Consider the following 18,904-nt stretch of genomic DNA (forward strand, 5'->3'; position numbering starts at 1 on the left):
CTTCAGGCATGCTCTATATGCAAAGAATCAGAGTTGCAATAATAAAGCAATATCCATGTCTTTTGCTTCAGCTGACTAAACTGACTAAATTATTTGCATTTCTAATTACTAAGCTAAATATAGGAAGCTTAGTAATTGCTCACCTAGGACCTTGGAGGCAAAGGTTCAAATCCACACTCAGCCATGAAGCTCACTGGGAGACTTTTGGACCAGTCACTCTCTCTCAGCCTAACCTTTCTCACAAGGTCGTTGTGAGGATAAAATACAGGGGAAGGGTGGGGGAGAGCTATATATACCACCTTGAGCTCTTTGGAAGAAAGGTGGGATATAATATATAAGGAGAAACAAAGAAAAATGAATTCTGAGGTTGTGGAGAGCTCTATAATGTTATGTGGGGTTGTAGGGGTAAAGGTAAAGGGACCCCTAACCATTAGGTCCAGTTGTGGCTGACTCTGGGTTTGCAGTGCTCATCTCGCTTTATTGACCAAGGGAGCTGGCGTACAGCTTCCGGGTCATGTGGTCAGCATGACTAAGCCGCTTCTGGTGAACCAGAGAAGCGCATGGAAACGCCGTTTACCCTCCCGCCGGAGTGGTACCTATTTATCTGCTTGCACTTTGACGTGCTTTCAAACTGCTAGGTTGGCAGGAGCAGAGACTGAGCAACGGGAGCTCACCCAGTCGCGGGGATTCGAACCGCCAACCTTCTGATCGGCAACTCCTAGCACCACCCACGTCCCATGGGGTTGTAGATGAAATCGCCTCAAATTGCCTCCCCTCTGGTAGGAACCTTTGCTAGATCTTGGTCCCTCCTGTGAACAAAATGAAATGGGCTACTGGCTCCAATCCAATATTTTTATTGTGTTGCCTCAACAAACTCATGTTCCCAGAAGGCATTTGCTAATGGAATGAGAACATGGGGGCAGAGAAAGGAAGGGGTGAATTGCCTTGTAACATGTAATTCTGCCATTAAGTGTTGCAAGGTCTGAAAACTTTAAAGATCGTAGTGCCCGTATCAGGAAAGAATGTCATTCTGAAGCGTTCTGCGTCTTGTACTGATGTGTTCAGTACGAAGGTTAAACTAAAAGTATGCTCCCGGGATTACTCTAATCTATACCTGTTGTCCAGACATAGTTGTGCAACTTCCTTGCGCTTCCCTGTGGGATGAGAAAAGGGAAGCTTAGCTTGTACTGTAGGACCAGTTAACATTCTGGGGAGCCCAAGCAAACTCTTGGGATTTTGCAAGTTGCGTTTTCCGATGACTCAGCAGGGAGTTTCCTCAGCTTTATGTAGTCATGCCTGTAAACAGGAGCCTTGGTTCATTGGAGTCTTAGCTGCAAAGGGTGTGGTGTTACAAAAGCCCTTTTGAACAGGGTGGGGATAATGTGGCTTTATATTTCACCACCTTGCAGAGGATACTAACTCTTTTTACGGTATTTGGTCAGTCACGCACAATAGTGCTGGAAAGCTGACTTTAGCTTTTAGGGAACAATCCTAACTCCCACCCACCCCTGCCAGAAACCACATTCCCTCTCTGCCCTTGGACTTTGTGCTGTTCCCTACCAACAACAAATACTGTCGGGGGAAGGACTCCTCCACCTAATCCAACACACACACACCAACGCTGAATAAGCAAGGTTTGATTGTTCTGCCTGTCTCTGCCTGTATCTCTATGTGTATTTGTACTATTATTAATTATTACTGGTTTTCTATCCAACAGCAGATGTCTGTCCCACCCTTCTTCCTGTAGGAGCCCAGGCTGGCACACAGCAGTTACAAAACACAAGCGCAATTAAATGACCGTTAAAATAGTAACTAAAACCTGTATAAAAACTCAAAAACATGTAGTACCATGCACACAGTAATACTTGAGAAGGTTAGGTAAAGGTAAAGGGACCCCTGACTATTAGGTCCAGTCGTGGCCGACTCTGGGGTTGTGGCGCTCATCTCGCTTTATTGGCCGAGGGAGCCGGCGTACAGCTTCCAGGTCATGTGGCCAGCATGACTAAGCTGCTTCTGGTGAACGAGAGCATTGCACGGAAATGCCATTTACCTTCCTGCCAGAGCAGTACCTATTTATCTACTTGCACTTTGCCGTGCTTTCGAACTACTAGGTTGGCAGGAGCAGGGACCGAGTAACGGGAGCTCACCCCGTCACGGGATTCGAACCGCCAACCTCCTGAATGGCAAGTCCTAGGCTCTGTGGTTTAACCCACAGCGTCAACCATGTCCCTTTGAGAAGGTTAAAGGTAAAGGTAAAGGTACCCCTGCCTGTACGGGCCAGTCTTGACAGACTCTAGGGTTGTGCGCCCATCTCACTCAAGAGGCCGGGGGCCAGCGCTGTCCGGAGACACTTCCGGGTCACGTGGCCAGCGTGACATCGCTGCTCTGGCGAGCCAGAGCCGCACACGGAAACGCCGTTTACCTTCCCGCTAGTAAGCGGTCCCTATTTATCTACTTGCACCCGGGAGTGCTTTCGAACTGCTAGGTTGGCAGGCGCTGGGACCGAACGACGGGAGCACACCCCGCCGCGGGGATTCGAACCGCCGACCTTTCGATCGGCAAGCCCTAGGCGCTGAGGCTTTTACCCACAGCGCCACCCGCGTTAGAGCAGGCTAAAAGGTGCACCATCCCATGTGAAAATTTATTCAGCCAATCCCAATACTAGTCAGTAATACATCTACATGAAAATGGGTGAAAATCTACGATCCTGCACAAATGTAACTCTACTTGCACAGAGATCACGTTGAAATGGAGAACTGTAGGATGTGAAATGAGCCTCAGTCGATACACCTGCAATTTCCCAGCAGGAATTTCATTGGGTTGCAGGCTGGTAGTAAGAGGAGTTCTGCTCATGCTGGAGGAATTTTTTGGCAATTTCCCCCCTGTGATCCATTGAAAAGCAGCAGTGGAGAGTTTGGGGACACCCCACAGCAGCACAGGATGTTGCACTGTAGGATGGAGAGGGGTGGGAATGGGAATCAGTAAACATTACCTACCCCACCACTTCTTCCAGTGGGAAACATCTGCTGGATCCTGGATCCCTGTGCAAATGGAAGGATCCCTTCTAGAGCCATCTTGTTATATAGAACAGATGAAAAAAACAGGTTGGAGCAATCCTGGATATAACTGCTGTTTCCCTGGAGAATGTGTGTGTTATACACCATGAAACTGATCGACATCACATTAAGGACAGGGAAGCAAAAATTTCATACAAGGCCTAATGAAACGTATGGGATTCGGTGCTGCTGGCTACTACTACTACTAATAATAATAATAATAATTTATCATTTATACCCTGCCCATCTGGCTTGGTTTCCCCAGCTACTGTGGGCGGCTTCCAACGAAGTATTAAAATACAGTGGTCTGTTAAACATTAAAAGCTTCCCTAAACAGGCTGCCTTCAGATAACTTAGATACTCTGATGGTCTCTAGCTTATGTGGCTTTGAAGCAGGATTAGATTACATCAGTGGAGGATAAGTCTGTCTGTGAACAAATGTGAAATAAAATGGGAACCTACTGTTTCAGAGGCAGTTTGCCAATGAACACCAGTTGTGGGGAGCATAAGGCTACCTCTGGCTACTAACCATGATGGTTATGTTCTGCTTCCACTGTCATAGACAATAGCCTTCTCAATCCAAGTTGCTGGAGACCACAGTAGAGGCAAATGCTGTTGCACTCATGCTTCTGTTTTCAGGCTTCCCATGAGCATCTGGCTGGTCACTGTGAGAACAGGAAGCTTGACTAGATGGGCCCTTGGTCTAATCCAGCAGGGCTCTTCTTATGTTCTTGTGACTATCAGGGAAAACAGTAGCCTTCATGCTCTACTTGTGGGCTTCCTGGCCACCATGTGAAAGAAGATAGTTGCCTTTGGCCTAATTCCAAAGGTCTGTGCTTCTGTTCTTACGGTATATTTCGCTGCACAAGGGCAGTCATTAGACCCATCTCCTGGAGCTCTTTTCCAACATCTGAACCCATCTTAGGAAAACAGGCAAAATTTCCACATGAATAGCTAAAGGCTCACCTAACCCAAACTGGAATAAACAAATACCGTAAGTACTTTCCTGGGCCTCCCATAGTGACTCTGTACTTGAGAGGGAAGATTGCACATGAAGGCATTGAGAAAGATTCTCATTTGCACAAATAGCCTCCGAGATTATTTTGGGTGTTTACGCTAAGGACCTAAAGCCGACTTTTATAACTAGTAAATTGGTATTATTAAGTTGCTGTTGTATGTATAGGGAGGGCTTGCCTACTCCAAGGATTAGAGTTGTCTGAATTGGAGGCAGCCTTGAGATGTCTTTATTTATTTGCATTTCTATCTCACCTTTTCCTCCAAGTACACGGAGCTGGAGCACGTGGCCTCCCTTTTCTCATTTAATCCCGACAACAACCCTCAAAGTAGGCTAGGCTGGATGACCAAGATTACCCAGCGAGCTTCGTGGCTGAATAGGTATTTGAACTGGGGTCTCCCAGGTCCTCGTCCATCACTCGAACCACTATCCCACATGGGGTCCCTTTCACTTGCTTCACAGCCACTGCCAGGATTTTGTGGGCAGTTGGTGGCGGCGGCAGCAACTCTTCAGGACATAACATCACTTTAAAAAATACTTTTATTACATTTATGCCCTGGATTTCTTCTGCAATGGAACCCAAGGCAGCATACATGTGGTTCCTAGGCAGTCACCCGTCTACAGAACCAAACCTGCTTAGCTTCAGCAAGGTGGTGGCCTCATATGACCCACATAGAGGATGTCCTGGGAGAGCTGGAGGCTGGCAGTCACTGCACAGTAGCTGTTGAGAAGAGTTGCTGCCACCATCTGTGAACCATTTCCCCAATTTCCCCAAAAGAATCCGAGCCACCCAGTGGCAGGGGTGGATGGCAGTCTTTTCCTCGACAAGACAGAAAGCTGCCTTATACCAGGTCAATTTACTTGTACAGTGGTACCTCGGGTTACATACGCTTCAGGTTACATACGCTTCAGGTTACAGACTCCACTAACCCAGAAATAGTACCTCGGGTTAAGAACTTTGCTTCAGGATGAGAACAGAAATCGTGTGGCGGTGGCACGGCAGCAGCGGGAGGCCCCATTAACTAAAGTGATGCTTCAGGTTAAGAACAGTTTGAGGTTAAGAACGGACCTCCGGAACGAATTAAGTTCGTAACCAGAGGTACCACTGTATATCTAGGCCAGCACTGTCTACTCTGACTTGCAAGGGGTCTCCAGAGCCTTGAGTGGAGCTCTTATCCATCACCTGCAACCTGATTACTTTAGCTGGAGATGCCCAGGGATTGAACCTGAGACCTTCTGCATGCAAAAACATTTGTTCAACTACTAAACTGTGGTCTCTCCTCTAACAGGGTCAGATCTATATCTATAAGAACCTGGTTCTGCTGCATCATATCTAGTCACTCATGGCCCTTAGACACTTCCTACTAGAGGTCAAGGTTGCCACCATTCAAGATGGCAGGTGGCATGTCCCCTGTACAAGTAGGGCGGAATGAGTAGTGGAACAACAGGCTGGTTGTGAACACCTCCTAATCATGGATATCTGATCTTTGTTTTAATAGTTTCATTTGGAGTTGGAAAACAGTTTCGGTCATCATTAGAGTCATGCCTTGCATTGCATAGGATGCATGTTTTAAGAGCGGATATGACAGATGCAAACACAAATCCCCAGGGACTTGGAAGGGGAGGAGCAAGACAATTAGCTGATAATGATACACAAGAGAACCAGAGATAAAGACCTCAAGAAAAGGCAACCAGCCTTGCAAGCTCCCCTCCAGCTTCCTGCAAAGAAGCCTTCTTCCAGAAGTCAGAGCCTGGTTTACTCTTTGCTACTTTTTATATGATGGATACAGTGCCGGGGGAGAGAACATCTTTCAGCCTGATGGCTGTATTCCCTCATGAGCAACCATTCCAGTGATGGGTAGGACAAGAGGCAAAAGTAGGCATGGTCAGATGCAGAAGGGGACACGGCTACAAATGGAACTCTTAACTTTGTACAGTTGGCTACCTTCCAGCCATGCAAAATCCAGAGTTTTCTGTACCCCTGAATCTCTCCATCCAGGCAAGCAAAAGGCATTGTCACTGTCCACCCAGGGCTTTGGAGCAGGGGCAATGAGGAATGTGACCTGGGGAAGAGTCTGGAGGACTGAACAGAGAGGGCTGGATGGCTGCTTTCAGCCCCTATGGTTTGAGTTTCCTGGCACTTGGTGTAATGTGTAGCAAGGCTCTGGGGTATAAAATCCATGATTTGATTAGTGAAACAGTGAATCATTTTCTTGCTTTTGATCTGGAGAGCTCTGGATTTGTTTACTGTTTTCTTTCACAGCCCACTTCCCTGCTTCAGCAGCAGGCATTGAAAGAAACACGGCATCCAATAGGGAGAGGGAAAACAAAAGCATGAAGTTGAATTTACATCCTTGCTCTCCTGTGCTCCTGTGTTGCAGAGGGTTGGACCAGATGACCTTTGGGATCCTTTCCAATTCTATGAATTCAGTGAGGATCTACATCACTGGAAGCTGCTTCAACCCTCAGTTAAATCACAGGCCTCACCCTTGCAAATTTTCATATTGTCTGCATCTTTAAGTTAGTATACTAACAGCGCATTAGAGAGGCAAGATGAAGAGTAAATCTGTTCAGTGTTACATTTTCTTTAGTCTATAAACTGGACCAATGTGCTCAAAGAACCTAGTAGAGTGTGTGTGCATTTATTTCTTTTTAAAAAATTGAAGTGAATGCACCTTCTCCTATTTATTTGCAATCCATGTATATTAGAAACAAACAATGAATGGGCAAACCAGCACTGGGAAAAATCATAACGCCATGTGGAAGGAAAACTCCAGAGCTCTAAACAGCAGAGCTATAAGCAGAGTCTCCACTGTGAACACTGAAGAAAAACGGCAAATTAGAGGGTTAAAAGAGAGAAATGAATTGAATATGACAACAATGAAAATTAAACGTCAGGCTGTCAGAAGCGAAACGGCAAATGGAATGATTTTCTTTTCAATTGTACATCTCTATAATCTAGAGTTTATTGGTCCTAGTTTGGAAAAAGCCATTAGCACTTAAGTCCTATTGAAACATATCAAAGGGAAAATTAGTCACAACTAACTGAAGTCCGATTGATTTACACAGCATGATCAATTTGAGAGATTGTTTAGTTGGAACATTAGACTTTGCTTTGTTTGAATTTCATTAAAATTGTGTTGTATGCTTTTATGATTTTATGTAGGCTGCTTTGTGAAGTGTTTTTGCCTTGAAAACTAGCTTACAACTGAATAATGAATAAACAAATGGATGTGATCCAAGCATAACTAACTTTCCATTTTCTTTACAATATCCATGCCATCTCTTTGGCTGTATACGCACCATACATTTAAAGCACCCCCTCAAGAATCCTGGGAATTGTAGTTTGTTAAGGCTGGCAGGAACAGTGGGGACAAACTACAGTTCCCATGATTCTTTGGTGGTGTGCTTCAAATACATGGCACGTACAAAACCTATAAGGTTTGTTGAAGGAATGAATTTTTAACTCAATTAACGGTACAGTACAAATCACAAATTTGAACTCTTGCCCAATCATGAAGCTCACATCTGGACTGGGCAACACACTGCAAACGTCTGCGGTTAGTGATATGCAGAAAACCTTTCCTGAACACTTGGGATTTAGATGTGGAAGACATTGAATAAGTTGATAGCAATGTAACCTTTTATTTTGATCTACTACTTCAGGGATAGCTCTTTCAAATGAATAATAAAATGGACTGCTCCTGGGTCTAAGCAATTAGACTTAGCTTGCAAACTTGCTTTTAACCACCTGGAATAATTTCGCTCATTTATTTTCATTACGATTGGCCTTTGGAATGTTTTGATTACACATTTCAATCGAGATGCTTAATTATGGAGAGTTGTTTTGATTGGTTCTTTTAAAATGTGACATTTAAAGGATGGAACACACTCCTTCAGAACGGCAACAGAACAGTTTGTGAGTCACCCACCAAACCTCATGCAGCTCACCAGGATGGCCTGTCAATTACGGGATACACCAAATGACCAGCAAAAACAGGAACTGCAATGATAGGGCTGCATCTAGTCTATTCATCAGACAAATTAATTGAAAGCCTTTTTATTAATTAAAAAGTGGTCTTAATTAATTGGGTAACAGTTTTTTTAAAAAAATGGGGGGATGAGAAAAATGGTTTTTTTAAAAAAAAATAGAAGTGGCAAGTGACATCTTAGGAGAAACATATCCCTTTTTTCTTATACAGAAAATAAAATTCCCTTAGGGCTCAGATTCATGGCATGCAGTCACAAGGAGTTGTGATCCAGTACTGGTGACCCAATTTTGTGGCACCCATTCCTGTTGAACGTCTTGTATTTAACTGAATTCTATTTCATTCCAGCACAACTTTTAATCAAATTCTGGTTTTATAGTTTTAACTCATTTTCAGTTTTGCTAAACTATACCGGGTCACCTGCACACTGCTTAGAAATGCCCCTGATTATCTATATCTATATATATGGGCTGAAATAAAGATGAAATGAAATATATAACATGGTACCCACTCTCTAAAAACAAAGAATGATCTCCCTTCCTTAGTGGCTTTCATCGTTTCTCTGGAAATGCCATCCTTTGTCTCCCCTCATTTTACAGACATCCCAACAACATTGTTGTCATTCCAATGCATCCTCCATGTTCATAGAATCATAAAGTTGGAAGGGGTGGGGGGCATCTGGTCCAACCCCCCTATACTTTTCTATACCTGAGTTATATCTTTGTGTAACATACAGGGTGTCTAGCGTAATCAGGCAAAGCACTGTTTGAGCTCTTAAGGGCTTTAAGTTAAACACACCCTGTGAGCAAATTCAGCCACTGAGTGGCTTCTTGATTAGTGTGTGGAATCAAAGAAGTGGCAAGCAGGAAAAGGTTAAACACAGAGAAACACCACATCTCTGCTTCACACACACACACCCGGAGAATTTTCCCCACTTGGGAAAGGCAGGTGCTCATTTTTTGTTGCATACATTTGTGTGCAATGGGTAGTTAAGCCCTGATAACTACGGAGCTCTCCTCCTCTCTACCCTGTCTGGAGCCAGCCATGACCAATCACTTTGTCCACATAAGCTGAAAATTGGTCTTTGTGACACTAAACCATGGTGCATGAGCCTAAACAAACTCTGGTAGGTTTCAGAAGAAGCCAACTTCTAATCATGAGCTGTTGGTGCTGGCTTGTTAACCAGAGTTTGTTCTAAACCAGGATCCCTAGTTTGAACATAACACCAAGTTGGGGTTCTTCTAAAGTGAAGCTATGCTGTACCAAAATCCTCCCAGTCACATAGTGGGAGGAGAGCAGGAAGGAGTATGCAATCCCAAGTCCCTCATAGTTTAATGCTAAACTATGGTTATGCCAAACTATGGTTTAGCACTGTGTGTGAGCATGACCATTATTGCTTACCCCGTGGAGGGAAACAAGGAAGAGCCACTAATTAGTGTGCACATTATGGGATGCTAGCACATGTTCATCACACACTAACAGTCAAAGCTAGAAAGTATTAAAATCATTTAATAAAAAGCTTCTAAGCCTCTTTGTCACTATGCAATCTAAATTGTCATGTCTAGGAGATGGATGTCGGCTTTCTATTATCTAACAAAACTCAGAAATAAAGTTCACTTTATAAAGCACAAAAATACTTTGATGTCTCATTCATAATGTAAGGCTCCCCTTCCCTCCTTTTTGGAGCTGAAAAATCACAAGTGGATTAAGGATGTAAACCAAATGATTGCTACTAAAACCTTTATATCACCGAACTATGAACAAAACTTCACTTTAATGGCATGGCTTTAAAATTTATTGCTGCATAGTTATGCAAGATGTTAATGGTCTTATTTTTCACATCTCTTTAAAAAAAAATGCTGAAGGCCATAAAATACAATTTTATGACAAAGCAAGTTGGGGCTTTTTAAGGCCAGCAAGCTCTTGCCTATAAATTCTCATTCTCTAAAGTCTGCCTCCCCTCATCTTTAGATATATACAGCAAACAGTAATAACTTAATGGTTTGTTAAACATAAGAATACAGTATAATAAAGCAAGTATGAGAATGGGCAGACTGAAATACAGTTGTTCTCTGCTTCCATAAATGAGCACAATCATCATTTTGAAGCAGCTACTATATTAAAAAAGACAGTGATATGTGGGTTTTCTGATCCAGAGACTGTTGCCTGAAGCAAGATCCGAACACGCTAATAATGTATGTGAGCATCTCCTGCACTGAATAGATAGTGGTTGCAATTGTCTTTGAAGGTGAGGCGTATGGCTTAGGAAAAAGATCCAAAGGCCAATCAGAGAAGCCTGCATTTGGCCCTTAGAGCTGAGGTTCCCCTCTCCTGTGTTATGGATGTTTATACTCTCTGACTCTCTAATTTCCTGTTTCTTTCCCTTAGCCACATTTTGATGCGATGTCTCAACTGGCCAGCCATAGCTAATGACTTGCCTTTAAACTGTATTTTGAAACCATGGTTTGAATTGGGTGGGATCAAACAGTAACAGGGAGTTTGTTTTTATATATTTCATAAAAATCATAATGCTTGATTGTTTTTTTGCTTTTAAAAAAACAAAAAACCTCCTCATACCGGCTTACATAACAATAAAACAATAGTTGCCAATTGGGATGTGATGACAAAATATGGTTAGAGAAAACTTGGGGGGGGGGGCGCTCATGTGTGAGAAAGGAGGAATGGTGAATTTACCACATTTTTGCGAGCTTCAAGGCACTGTTGGAAAAATCAGGTTTGCGATATTTCAACTGTGCCAATAAAGCATATTTACATCCTATTGATTTTGATCCAGATTTACCTATCCGCTAGATTGGTCATGTTAACTTAAGCTCATTCTTTTGCACTTTTTAAAGGATAGGCTTTTAGATTAATAGCGCCAACTCAAATACTGCACTTGTGTTATGGACAACTGCAATTGCAGTCTTCTCCAGTCACGTGTTACTTTGGCGTATGCATATTACTATCACTGAATGTGACAATATACCTGTACATGTAGCTGCTGCTGAAAATGGAAGCCTAGTAGATATTGTAATGGAGGGGAGCAGCATTGCTTCTTTTGTTTACAAAAATATAGCAAGTCCAGCATTCAGAAAACAGTATATTCCCCCAACAGAAGCACAACCTTGAGAGTAGACATGCAGACTGCATGTAAAAAGATTAGTAACCAATGAGCATTTATTGTGCATGAAAGCAATTTTATGGAAAGAGTGGCTCCACCTTGCATGTTTTGGCAGGGTTTATAAAAGAATGTTTATTGCCAGCACTGAGGTGAGTTACACCTCAAACGACATAAAAACACAAATACGTATCAACAAGTCGGATTCCGAAACCTATGCTGAACCAAAGTTATATACATGTATAGCAGTGTTCTAACTCCTGTAGTGATTTGAGTTAAGCTTTACAAAAGCTGTCCAGCAGTCTGTACTTAAGTATTTACAGCAGGTATGTTTTAAAAAATAAAATAAAAAAATTCCATAAGTAGGTTTCATTTATTTTTGTATATAAAATTCCCAAACTTTTGCATAATTCCTCGCAACTTGTTTTCATTGGGGTGCAATGGGTGGTAGACACCAGGGTTGTAATTCGCCACCTGGTTGCTCCTTCCATAATTATTCCTAGAAGCCTTGCTATTTGTCTCTGGATAGTGAGAGCTGTTTTTCTGGGTGCTGCTTGCTTGCTGAGTTCCTGTTGGCTGAGCAGAGCTTTCCACTTTGCAAAACGGCTCAAAGCGACTGTAAATACGCCTATCGCTCAAGCGAGGTCTTATTAGCTCATCGTTTGGCTTGGTGCTCGATAGACGAGGTGCCGCTGCACTGACCCTGTGCGGAGGAATAGCGGCAGCAGATTGTGGGGGGACCCGATCCCGGCCTGCATTTCCACGCAGCTCCCTGACATCCTGGTACTGAATTTGCTCGGTGTTGAATCTGGGAGCAGATGGGTCGCCTGGAGGTACTTCCAAGAGCATATTTTCTATTGGTTTCACAACAGGCCCCCTTTTCATGTTTTCTTCTGATGGAGGTTTCAGAGATTTTTGAGACTTTGGTGATTTTGGAGACTTGGGGGACTTGGGAGATTTTGGAGATTTGGGGGACTTTGGGCTGACAGTAATGTCCTCTTTACTCTTATGTAGGCTCCCCTGTGAATTAGATGAGGAGTTTCTTTTTTTCCTGGGAGAACATTCCACCTTTATTTCTGCCACTTTGGGTCTTTGATTTTCTTCACCTTCTGACACCAGAGTGTCAGAACTGCTACACATTCTGTAAAAAGCAGGCGCTTTGTTTTTGGACAGGCTCTCTTTCTTCTCCGGTGTGAGGTTCAGCAACGACCTCAGTTTCTGCGACCCCTTCTTCAGGAAACTTGGGGAATTCTTGTTCTCTTTCTTCGGCGAGGCATCTTTCCCAGGGTCATCTTTGATCGATTCAGCTAGTGCAGCCACAGAAATGGACTTCGGGGTGGTGGGAGACCTGGCCTGTTCACTTTTCAGCTTATTACTGTCAGGTGATAGATGATTGGCAACATCGTACAAGCTTTTAGAGTTTTGTAGGTCCTCCTCTAGCGGTGGCTTTAGAGCAGCCGGTTGTCTAAGTCTATTCCTATTTAGTGTGCTGTAGACGTAGCTGGCTGCCTCTTTGTTATTCCCAAGATCCAAAGCAGATTTTGAATTGTCAAACATTGGAAAACTTCGCCTTTTCAGTATGCTTTCATTCTTGAGAAATTCTACTGGTCTGCTTGTGCTCAGAGTTGAATATAGGTAGGTAGGCTTCTCTTGACTAACTGGCGGAGTTACACTAGGTTTCTTATCTTCTGAAATCGGCAGGTTGTTGTTTTTGACTACCTCAGGTTCCAGTGGGACGTGTGTGCTTGATTCTGCCTCAATGTCATCAGCTCCATCTTCTGGCTTGGGAACATGGTTGGGCGTTCCTTTGGGCGTCACACTGCCATCTGAACCAATGATAGTCGAATTAGAAGAACTGGCACAGCTGTTTACTTCTTTCTGCTCTGGCAAAGTTGGCTTAAAGACAAAGGAGGAGCGCAGGCGAGAGTGAGCATAAAGGGCATGGGCCTTGATATTTTCCGCTGCATCAAAGCCCTCACACCTATCACCTATCCCTGAGCTATTTGAGTCTGCTGGAAAATCCGACTGGTCATTTAAATACGATTCAATGCGCCAGTTGCGCAGGAAAGATTTTGTGGTACGTTCAAGGGTCGGCATTCTCTGCTGTAGGTAGCGGATGTGACTGTCAGTTCCATTGAAAGATCTCCGTACAATTGAGTTCCTGTCTGCAATATTCAGCTTCGGCTGTGGAAGCCGATCAACCAGACTCTGTTGAGGCACATTGAGGTTTTTGTAACTTCCGTGCAACGAAGATACAACGCTGAGACTGTCAGATGGCACCTGCCAACCATGCGGTTGATTATTTGCCCGGTTCATTGCCCTGTTGAGCATCATGTATGGAGTCCTTTCTGGTTTCTCCCCTGCATAGCTGTGCCTTTTCCAATGTTCATTTACTTCGTTGGGCTGGTACTGCTGGATTCTACTCTGCATATGAAAACCTGGTGCAAACTGTGGTTTCTGAAAGATGTGGTTTCTAGGATTGAATGTGTCATTGTCATTTATTCCATATCTGCCTTGTTTCTTCAGAAAGCTGGTGTCTAAGTTGTGGGTTTTGTTGGCCCTCCCAAAAGGGTTACGCAGGCTAGAAGCTGAAGCTAAGGAAGACTGTGAATGCTGGTAGGTATCGTTCTCCCAGAGTGTTCGGCGGCTATTAATTCTAACTAATTCTGGAGCAAATGAGCTGGGAACAGAAGAACGGGCATACAGTGTCCTAAACTCTTCATCAAAAGATTCAACCAGTTGTCCTGTGATAACCTGGACCATGCTGAGGTTTGCTTTCTCAAAGGACCACATAAAGCTGAAAGATGAAGAAATGACAATTAGTAATCCAAACCAGGAACAGGCAAACACTTGTTAACTAGTGGTCAAGTTACATAGTGACAGGTTTCTGTATAAGAAAAGAAATCTGTTCTCCTCAGAAATGTGCACAGGGACCGTATGATCAATCAGATTTTTTTTAGTGATGAGTCGCTGATGATTAAAGCTGGAGAAGCATATTGAGAATGATACCTATTTTTACCAACACAAGCTATAAGTAGAGGTAGGTAGCACCTGCTATCATCTCTGACAACTGGCCATTCTGGCTAAGGCTTAAAGGAGGTGGAGTGCAAAACATTTGAAGGCCACCGTGTTGGGGAAGGCAGACACACACACACACACACACACACACACACACACACACACAGTGTTAGCTAATAGCAGGCATGGAACCACTTTTTCACTAGTGGGGTGTGTGTGTGTGTGTGTGTGTGTGTGTGTAACACGTGTTGACAATTGTAAGCATTCTATCTTGCAGACATGTGTCTTTCTGCTTGATAAGGAGCACCACACAGGAGGCAAAAGCCCTAAACTGAGGGTTATGAAGTAGCTCCCCAAATAACTCAATGGAAAATTTCTTCAAGGAGAGTCCCAGTAGCCAAACACAATCCCTGATAAATTGAGAGAAGCTGAAATGAATTTTAGACACAATATCATCATGAGTAAATAATTTCATGAATGGGAAAAAAGTAATTTTCAATCACACAGTTAACCAGAATAGTATTTTATATTTGTATACTTACAGGTGTACCATAAACTGAAACCATGCAAATGTATTTTACATTAATTTTCATAGTTATTTGCCATGAGCCTGTAGGATAGGTATTTACAGATATCAACACCACCTTACTAATATTTTCACATAGCCATGCTGCTCAAACATAGCAGTTCTGACTATCATGTTTTAAAATATTGTGTTTTGCTGGGATGCGTCTAACCAAAGACAATCCCTTGCATTCACATAATTTAACAAATACATATATTGGTCAAGCACTTCTAGAAACAACTTATTTGGAAAACACATCCCTAGAAATCACTGCTTTGCCAGGAATCTTCAGTAAAGTATGCATTGCATCCCCAAATGGTCATCTGTTTACAATCCATCTTATGCCAAAGTACAATCTGCAGAAGAATCTGAGGGTAAGAAAACGTAATTTACCTTACCTCCTCTGTCACATCTGAATGTAACAAAAAGAAGAAGCAAATTAAGAATCATGGATCTCAAGGGCTATTGCGAATATAATGATGTAAGACATTATTTTTTTAAAAAAAATCTGTCCATTAAGTAATTATTCCAACAATAAACTAGATTCAGTGAGAATGAACTATTCTTATAAACCATGGGATGGCACTGAATATCATTATTTTCAATAACAACTATTATTATTATTTCTTCCAAAATCACTCCAGATGGCAGGCATGGGATTATCCAATAGGTCTGGTGAATGAGCTGGGAGCACCCAATGCTACAATGCTGTTTAGGCAAAGCAGATGTGGACTTAATCCAATTCTGCGTAACAGACTATGGTAAGTTCTAGGTTAGCCACTATGAGTTTTCTTAGAAGATGCTGCTGCTACTGATATTTGGTTCTCATAATAATCATGCATGCTCCCCCAAAGAACCCATGTTGACAGTATATTGTAAGCTGGAGCCAAAAGGAAAAAGAGGGACTGAAATCTTTCTGTGAAGACATAAATTTCTCTGGCTACTTCATCCAAGCACTCTATGGTTTAAGAGCTCGGTCTTAAAGTGACAGATACCAATGGGTTGCTTCAAATGTCTCCTCCTCTCAGTGTGCTATAAAAAATGCTTCTGTTTCTGGTGCTCCCGCGTAGAAGCTGTAAGTTCAGAAACCACCGTCCCAATTATGCACATGGATACCCTTATGAGTTACACATTTCACACAAAGTACCCATGGCAACAAAATGTACCATCCTTCTAACAATGTACATCAGAGCCTTTGGTCTGCTCTGACAACATTCCTCTTGTTCTTAGGCTAACGGGACCCGAAGGGCTTCTTTTCCCACAAAACAAAAAACCACAGATTTCCAAAGGTAAATCAGCCCCTGTATTGAGGTTGTTCTTGGGATTCATAGATTCCTCCAGGAAAACAGCCTTTGTTCTTGCTCCATTTGAGCTATGTAAAAATCTGTGCCTTAACGTCTTTTTTTAAAAAAACCCTGACTTCTCTCCCTTCTTTTAGATTACCTATGTTTTCTCTCAGCCAAATGTTAGTTCCTCTTATCTGCCACACACAACCTTCATCTCTTCATATTTGTAACCCAATATGTACTCTCCAGCTTTCTTACATAGGGCAAGGACATTGATTATGCTTGACCAGGCATAGGCAAATTCGGCCCTCCAGATGTTTTGGGACTACAACTCCCATCATCCCTGACCACTGGTCCTGTTAGCTAGGGATGATAGGAGTTGTAGTCCCAAAACACCTGGAGGGCCACGTTTGCCTTTGCCTGTGCTTGACTCATCTATCTCCATCCCCTCTATAGAGTTGGTCTCACAGTTGCTGGTCTCTGTAAATAATCTTTCACTCCTGTAATAACCCTGAACCTGGCTCTTCATTCCATTGCTAACCCCCTTACTGGAAAGGTTCAGTTGTCCCCATGGCACACCATGTCTCTTGGCCCAAGACCTCCCTAGCACATGTTCCTCCTGTGGACAAGAACACACAGCAACATTACACTGAAGATATATAAATTATATCTAACATGTGCATAGCTTCTTACCTATAGGTACCGTACATGACTTTCTTACAGTCAACGAGAAGAAATTTTTGTTCCATTTTCCCATGGAATTTCGCCCCTGACTTGGAGTAATAATCTTGTCCTTTTACTGTACGCACCCTCATGTTCTGGGAAAAAAAAATAGAGAAATTGTATGAAAAAGTCGGAATGCATTAATATAAACAAATACAGAACAATTTACAAGCCGGTCTTATGCCTATTTTCCAGTTTTGAGTAAAATCAAAAGGAGGTTTAGCCCCAAGCAAGGGTACAGAGAAATGCAGCTTTAAACACTGCCTGTGCTGAGAAATCCAAAGCATGTTAATGCAGGGGGGGAAACCTAGTTTGTTTAATTGGATTAACTATCTAGTAATTGGATTTAAAACACTTCACAGTTCTTATTACATGTAGAAGGAACCCTAATCTCTTTAATCCAGACAACAACACAGAAAGAGGTTTCCATATCCATATTAGTTAAGATGGGACCATAAAATAGTGTCTGAGAGAGAAAGATTGGGAGAGAGAAAGTGAGAGAGTGTGTCTGTCTACCCAGCGATTTTTTTTTTGGGGGGGGGTACGCAGGGGTACGCATATCCCTAAACATTTTGTGAATCTTTGTAGTTTTGTCCATTAACTGTATTTATTCCCCCGAACTATAAAATGGTGGTTTTCTTGAGTCAAAATGAGAGTACCCCTAAACATTTTTTTTAGAAAAAACCCACTGTGCTTTTCCTGGTTAATCACCTCATTATACAGCATATTTTTGATAGGCAAAACATATTTGCTCTTTTGGTTACCATAGTCTTTTGATAAAATGAAGGGATCTTGCTGATGGAAGAGGACTTGCCACTTTTGCCAATTCCTTCCTTCCTCAGCAGCTCCAGATAGCACCTCTGACGCGGTCCCAGAGAGTTTCTTAACCTTCTGAGATAGATTTTCAGAGAGTGCAAAAGGATGATAATCCCCCCCCCTTTTCTATTTTTATTTTCTTTGTAAACCACCCTGGAACTGTGGTATGTAATTTTTTGCAGCATAAAATAAAAATGAAAATATTATTTTACTAAGGTTTGCATCATTGCTAAGGAGCTTCACACAGTAGCTGGCGTTGCTTCATGGGTTCCACCCAAATAATTGGTCAACTACAAGCCAGCCTAAGTCACCCTGATACATTATAATTGCGTACAATTTGCTACAAGAGGCGCAACACAAGTGGCTTATAGGAGTAAAACCAACACAGCAGTGTGTGTGGGGAAAACAGGAACCTATTAAAAAAAACAAAACAGGAACACCCTCAGTTAAGGGCAGTTGGGTCAGATCAGTGCAATGATACCATAATAGCCAATTAAAATTTGCAGGCATAGAGATACAGCCTGTTTATCGTTTTGCCAGTATAAAACCTGTATTTGTGAAATGTCCTTGTGGCAGCTTGAAGCTGGAATCCTAGGGATTCCTCCATTTGAAGATCGTAAAACATTTCTTTTTTAAAATCAGAGAGCCAATAGAACATGCAATTGCTGTTCTAAAAACACAGCACTGGATTCTGGTTGCCAAAGTTCTTTAAGGAAGGAAATACCTTCTGCGTGTCTTCAAAAGAATGGATGCAAATGGATGGAAGGGGGCAAAAAAAACCCCCACCTCCCGTTCTCCTTGCTATTCTCACCCACGCTATTGACTCCAGCTTTTGTTTGGCTCTTGGGCAAGATATCTTTAGGATGGTAGCCCTAGCTCTACTTCATTGCTGTTTCTCCTGCCCAATCATTTGCTGTTTCCCTCTGGGCTAAACACACACTACTTCCAGGAGGAGATGAAAGCCCGTGGTTCCTTCTTTTTGCTCCCATCATTGATCACTTCCTTGCATCAACAGTTTTAAGCAGCTCGCTCCCTGGAGATCCTGGGGTGCACTGTCTGCACGTCCCAGATAAAGCCCATCAGATTGCACGCAATTACAGCTGCACACCTTTATCCTGCCCATGCTTGCTCAGAAAGAAATCCAATTAATTTCAATGGAATTTACTAATGAGCACTTGAGAAAGGGTGTCAGGTCACACTCCTTAACCCACTTATTGGAGGGTAAAGCTCCAGTGTGACTTACTCCCAAGTAAACACAGATAGGATTGTGCTATTAGAAAAATCTCACTCTCAGGTCAGTATCACTGCAAAGGCAGCT

General features: G+C 42.7%; 1 protein-coding gene across 1 annotated transcript in view; it reads right to left on the reverse strand.

The window, feature by feature from the left end:
* Positions 1 to 11,219: 11,219 nt before the first annotated feature.
* FAM83B (family with sequence similarity 83 member B) overlaps positions 11,220 to 18,904 on the reverse strand; it is a 47,346-nt gene continuing 39,661 nt past the window's right edge. The window contains exons 4-5 of the mRNA XM_082218265.1: positions 16,741 to 16,865; positions 11,220 to 13,975 (exon numbers count right to left, since the gene is read on the reverse strand). Of these exons, the coding sequence (XP_082074391.1) occupies positions 11,548 to 13,975; positions 16,741 to 16,865 (2,553 nt within the window). The 3' untranslated portion in view covers positions 11,220 to 11,547. The remainder of the gene's footprint in view (positions 13,976 to 16,740; positions 16,866 to 18,904) is intronic.

The sequence above is a fragment of the Podarcis vaucheri genome (genome assembly GCF_965113315.1).
Source record: "Podarcis vaucheri genome assembly, chromosome: 3".
NCBI classification, from domain to species: domain Eukaryota; kingdom Metazoa; phylum Chordata; class Lepidosauria; order Squamata; family Lacertidae; genus Podarcis; species Podarcis vaucheri.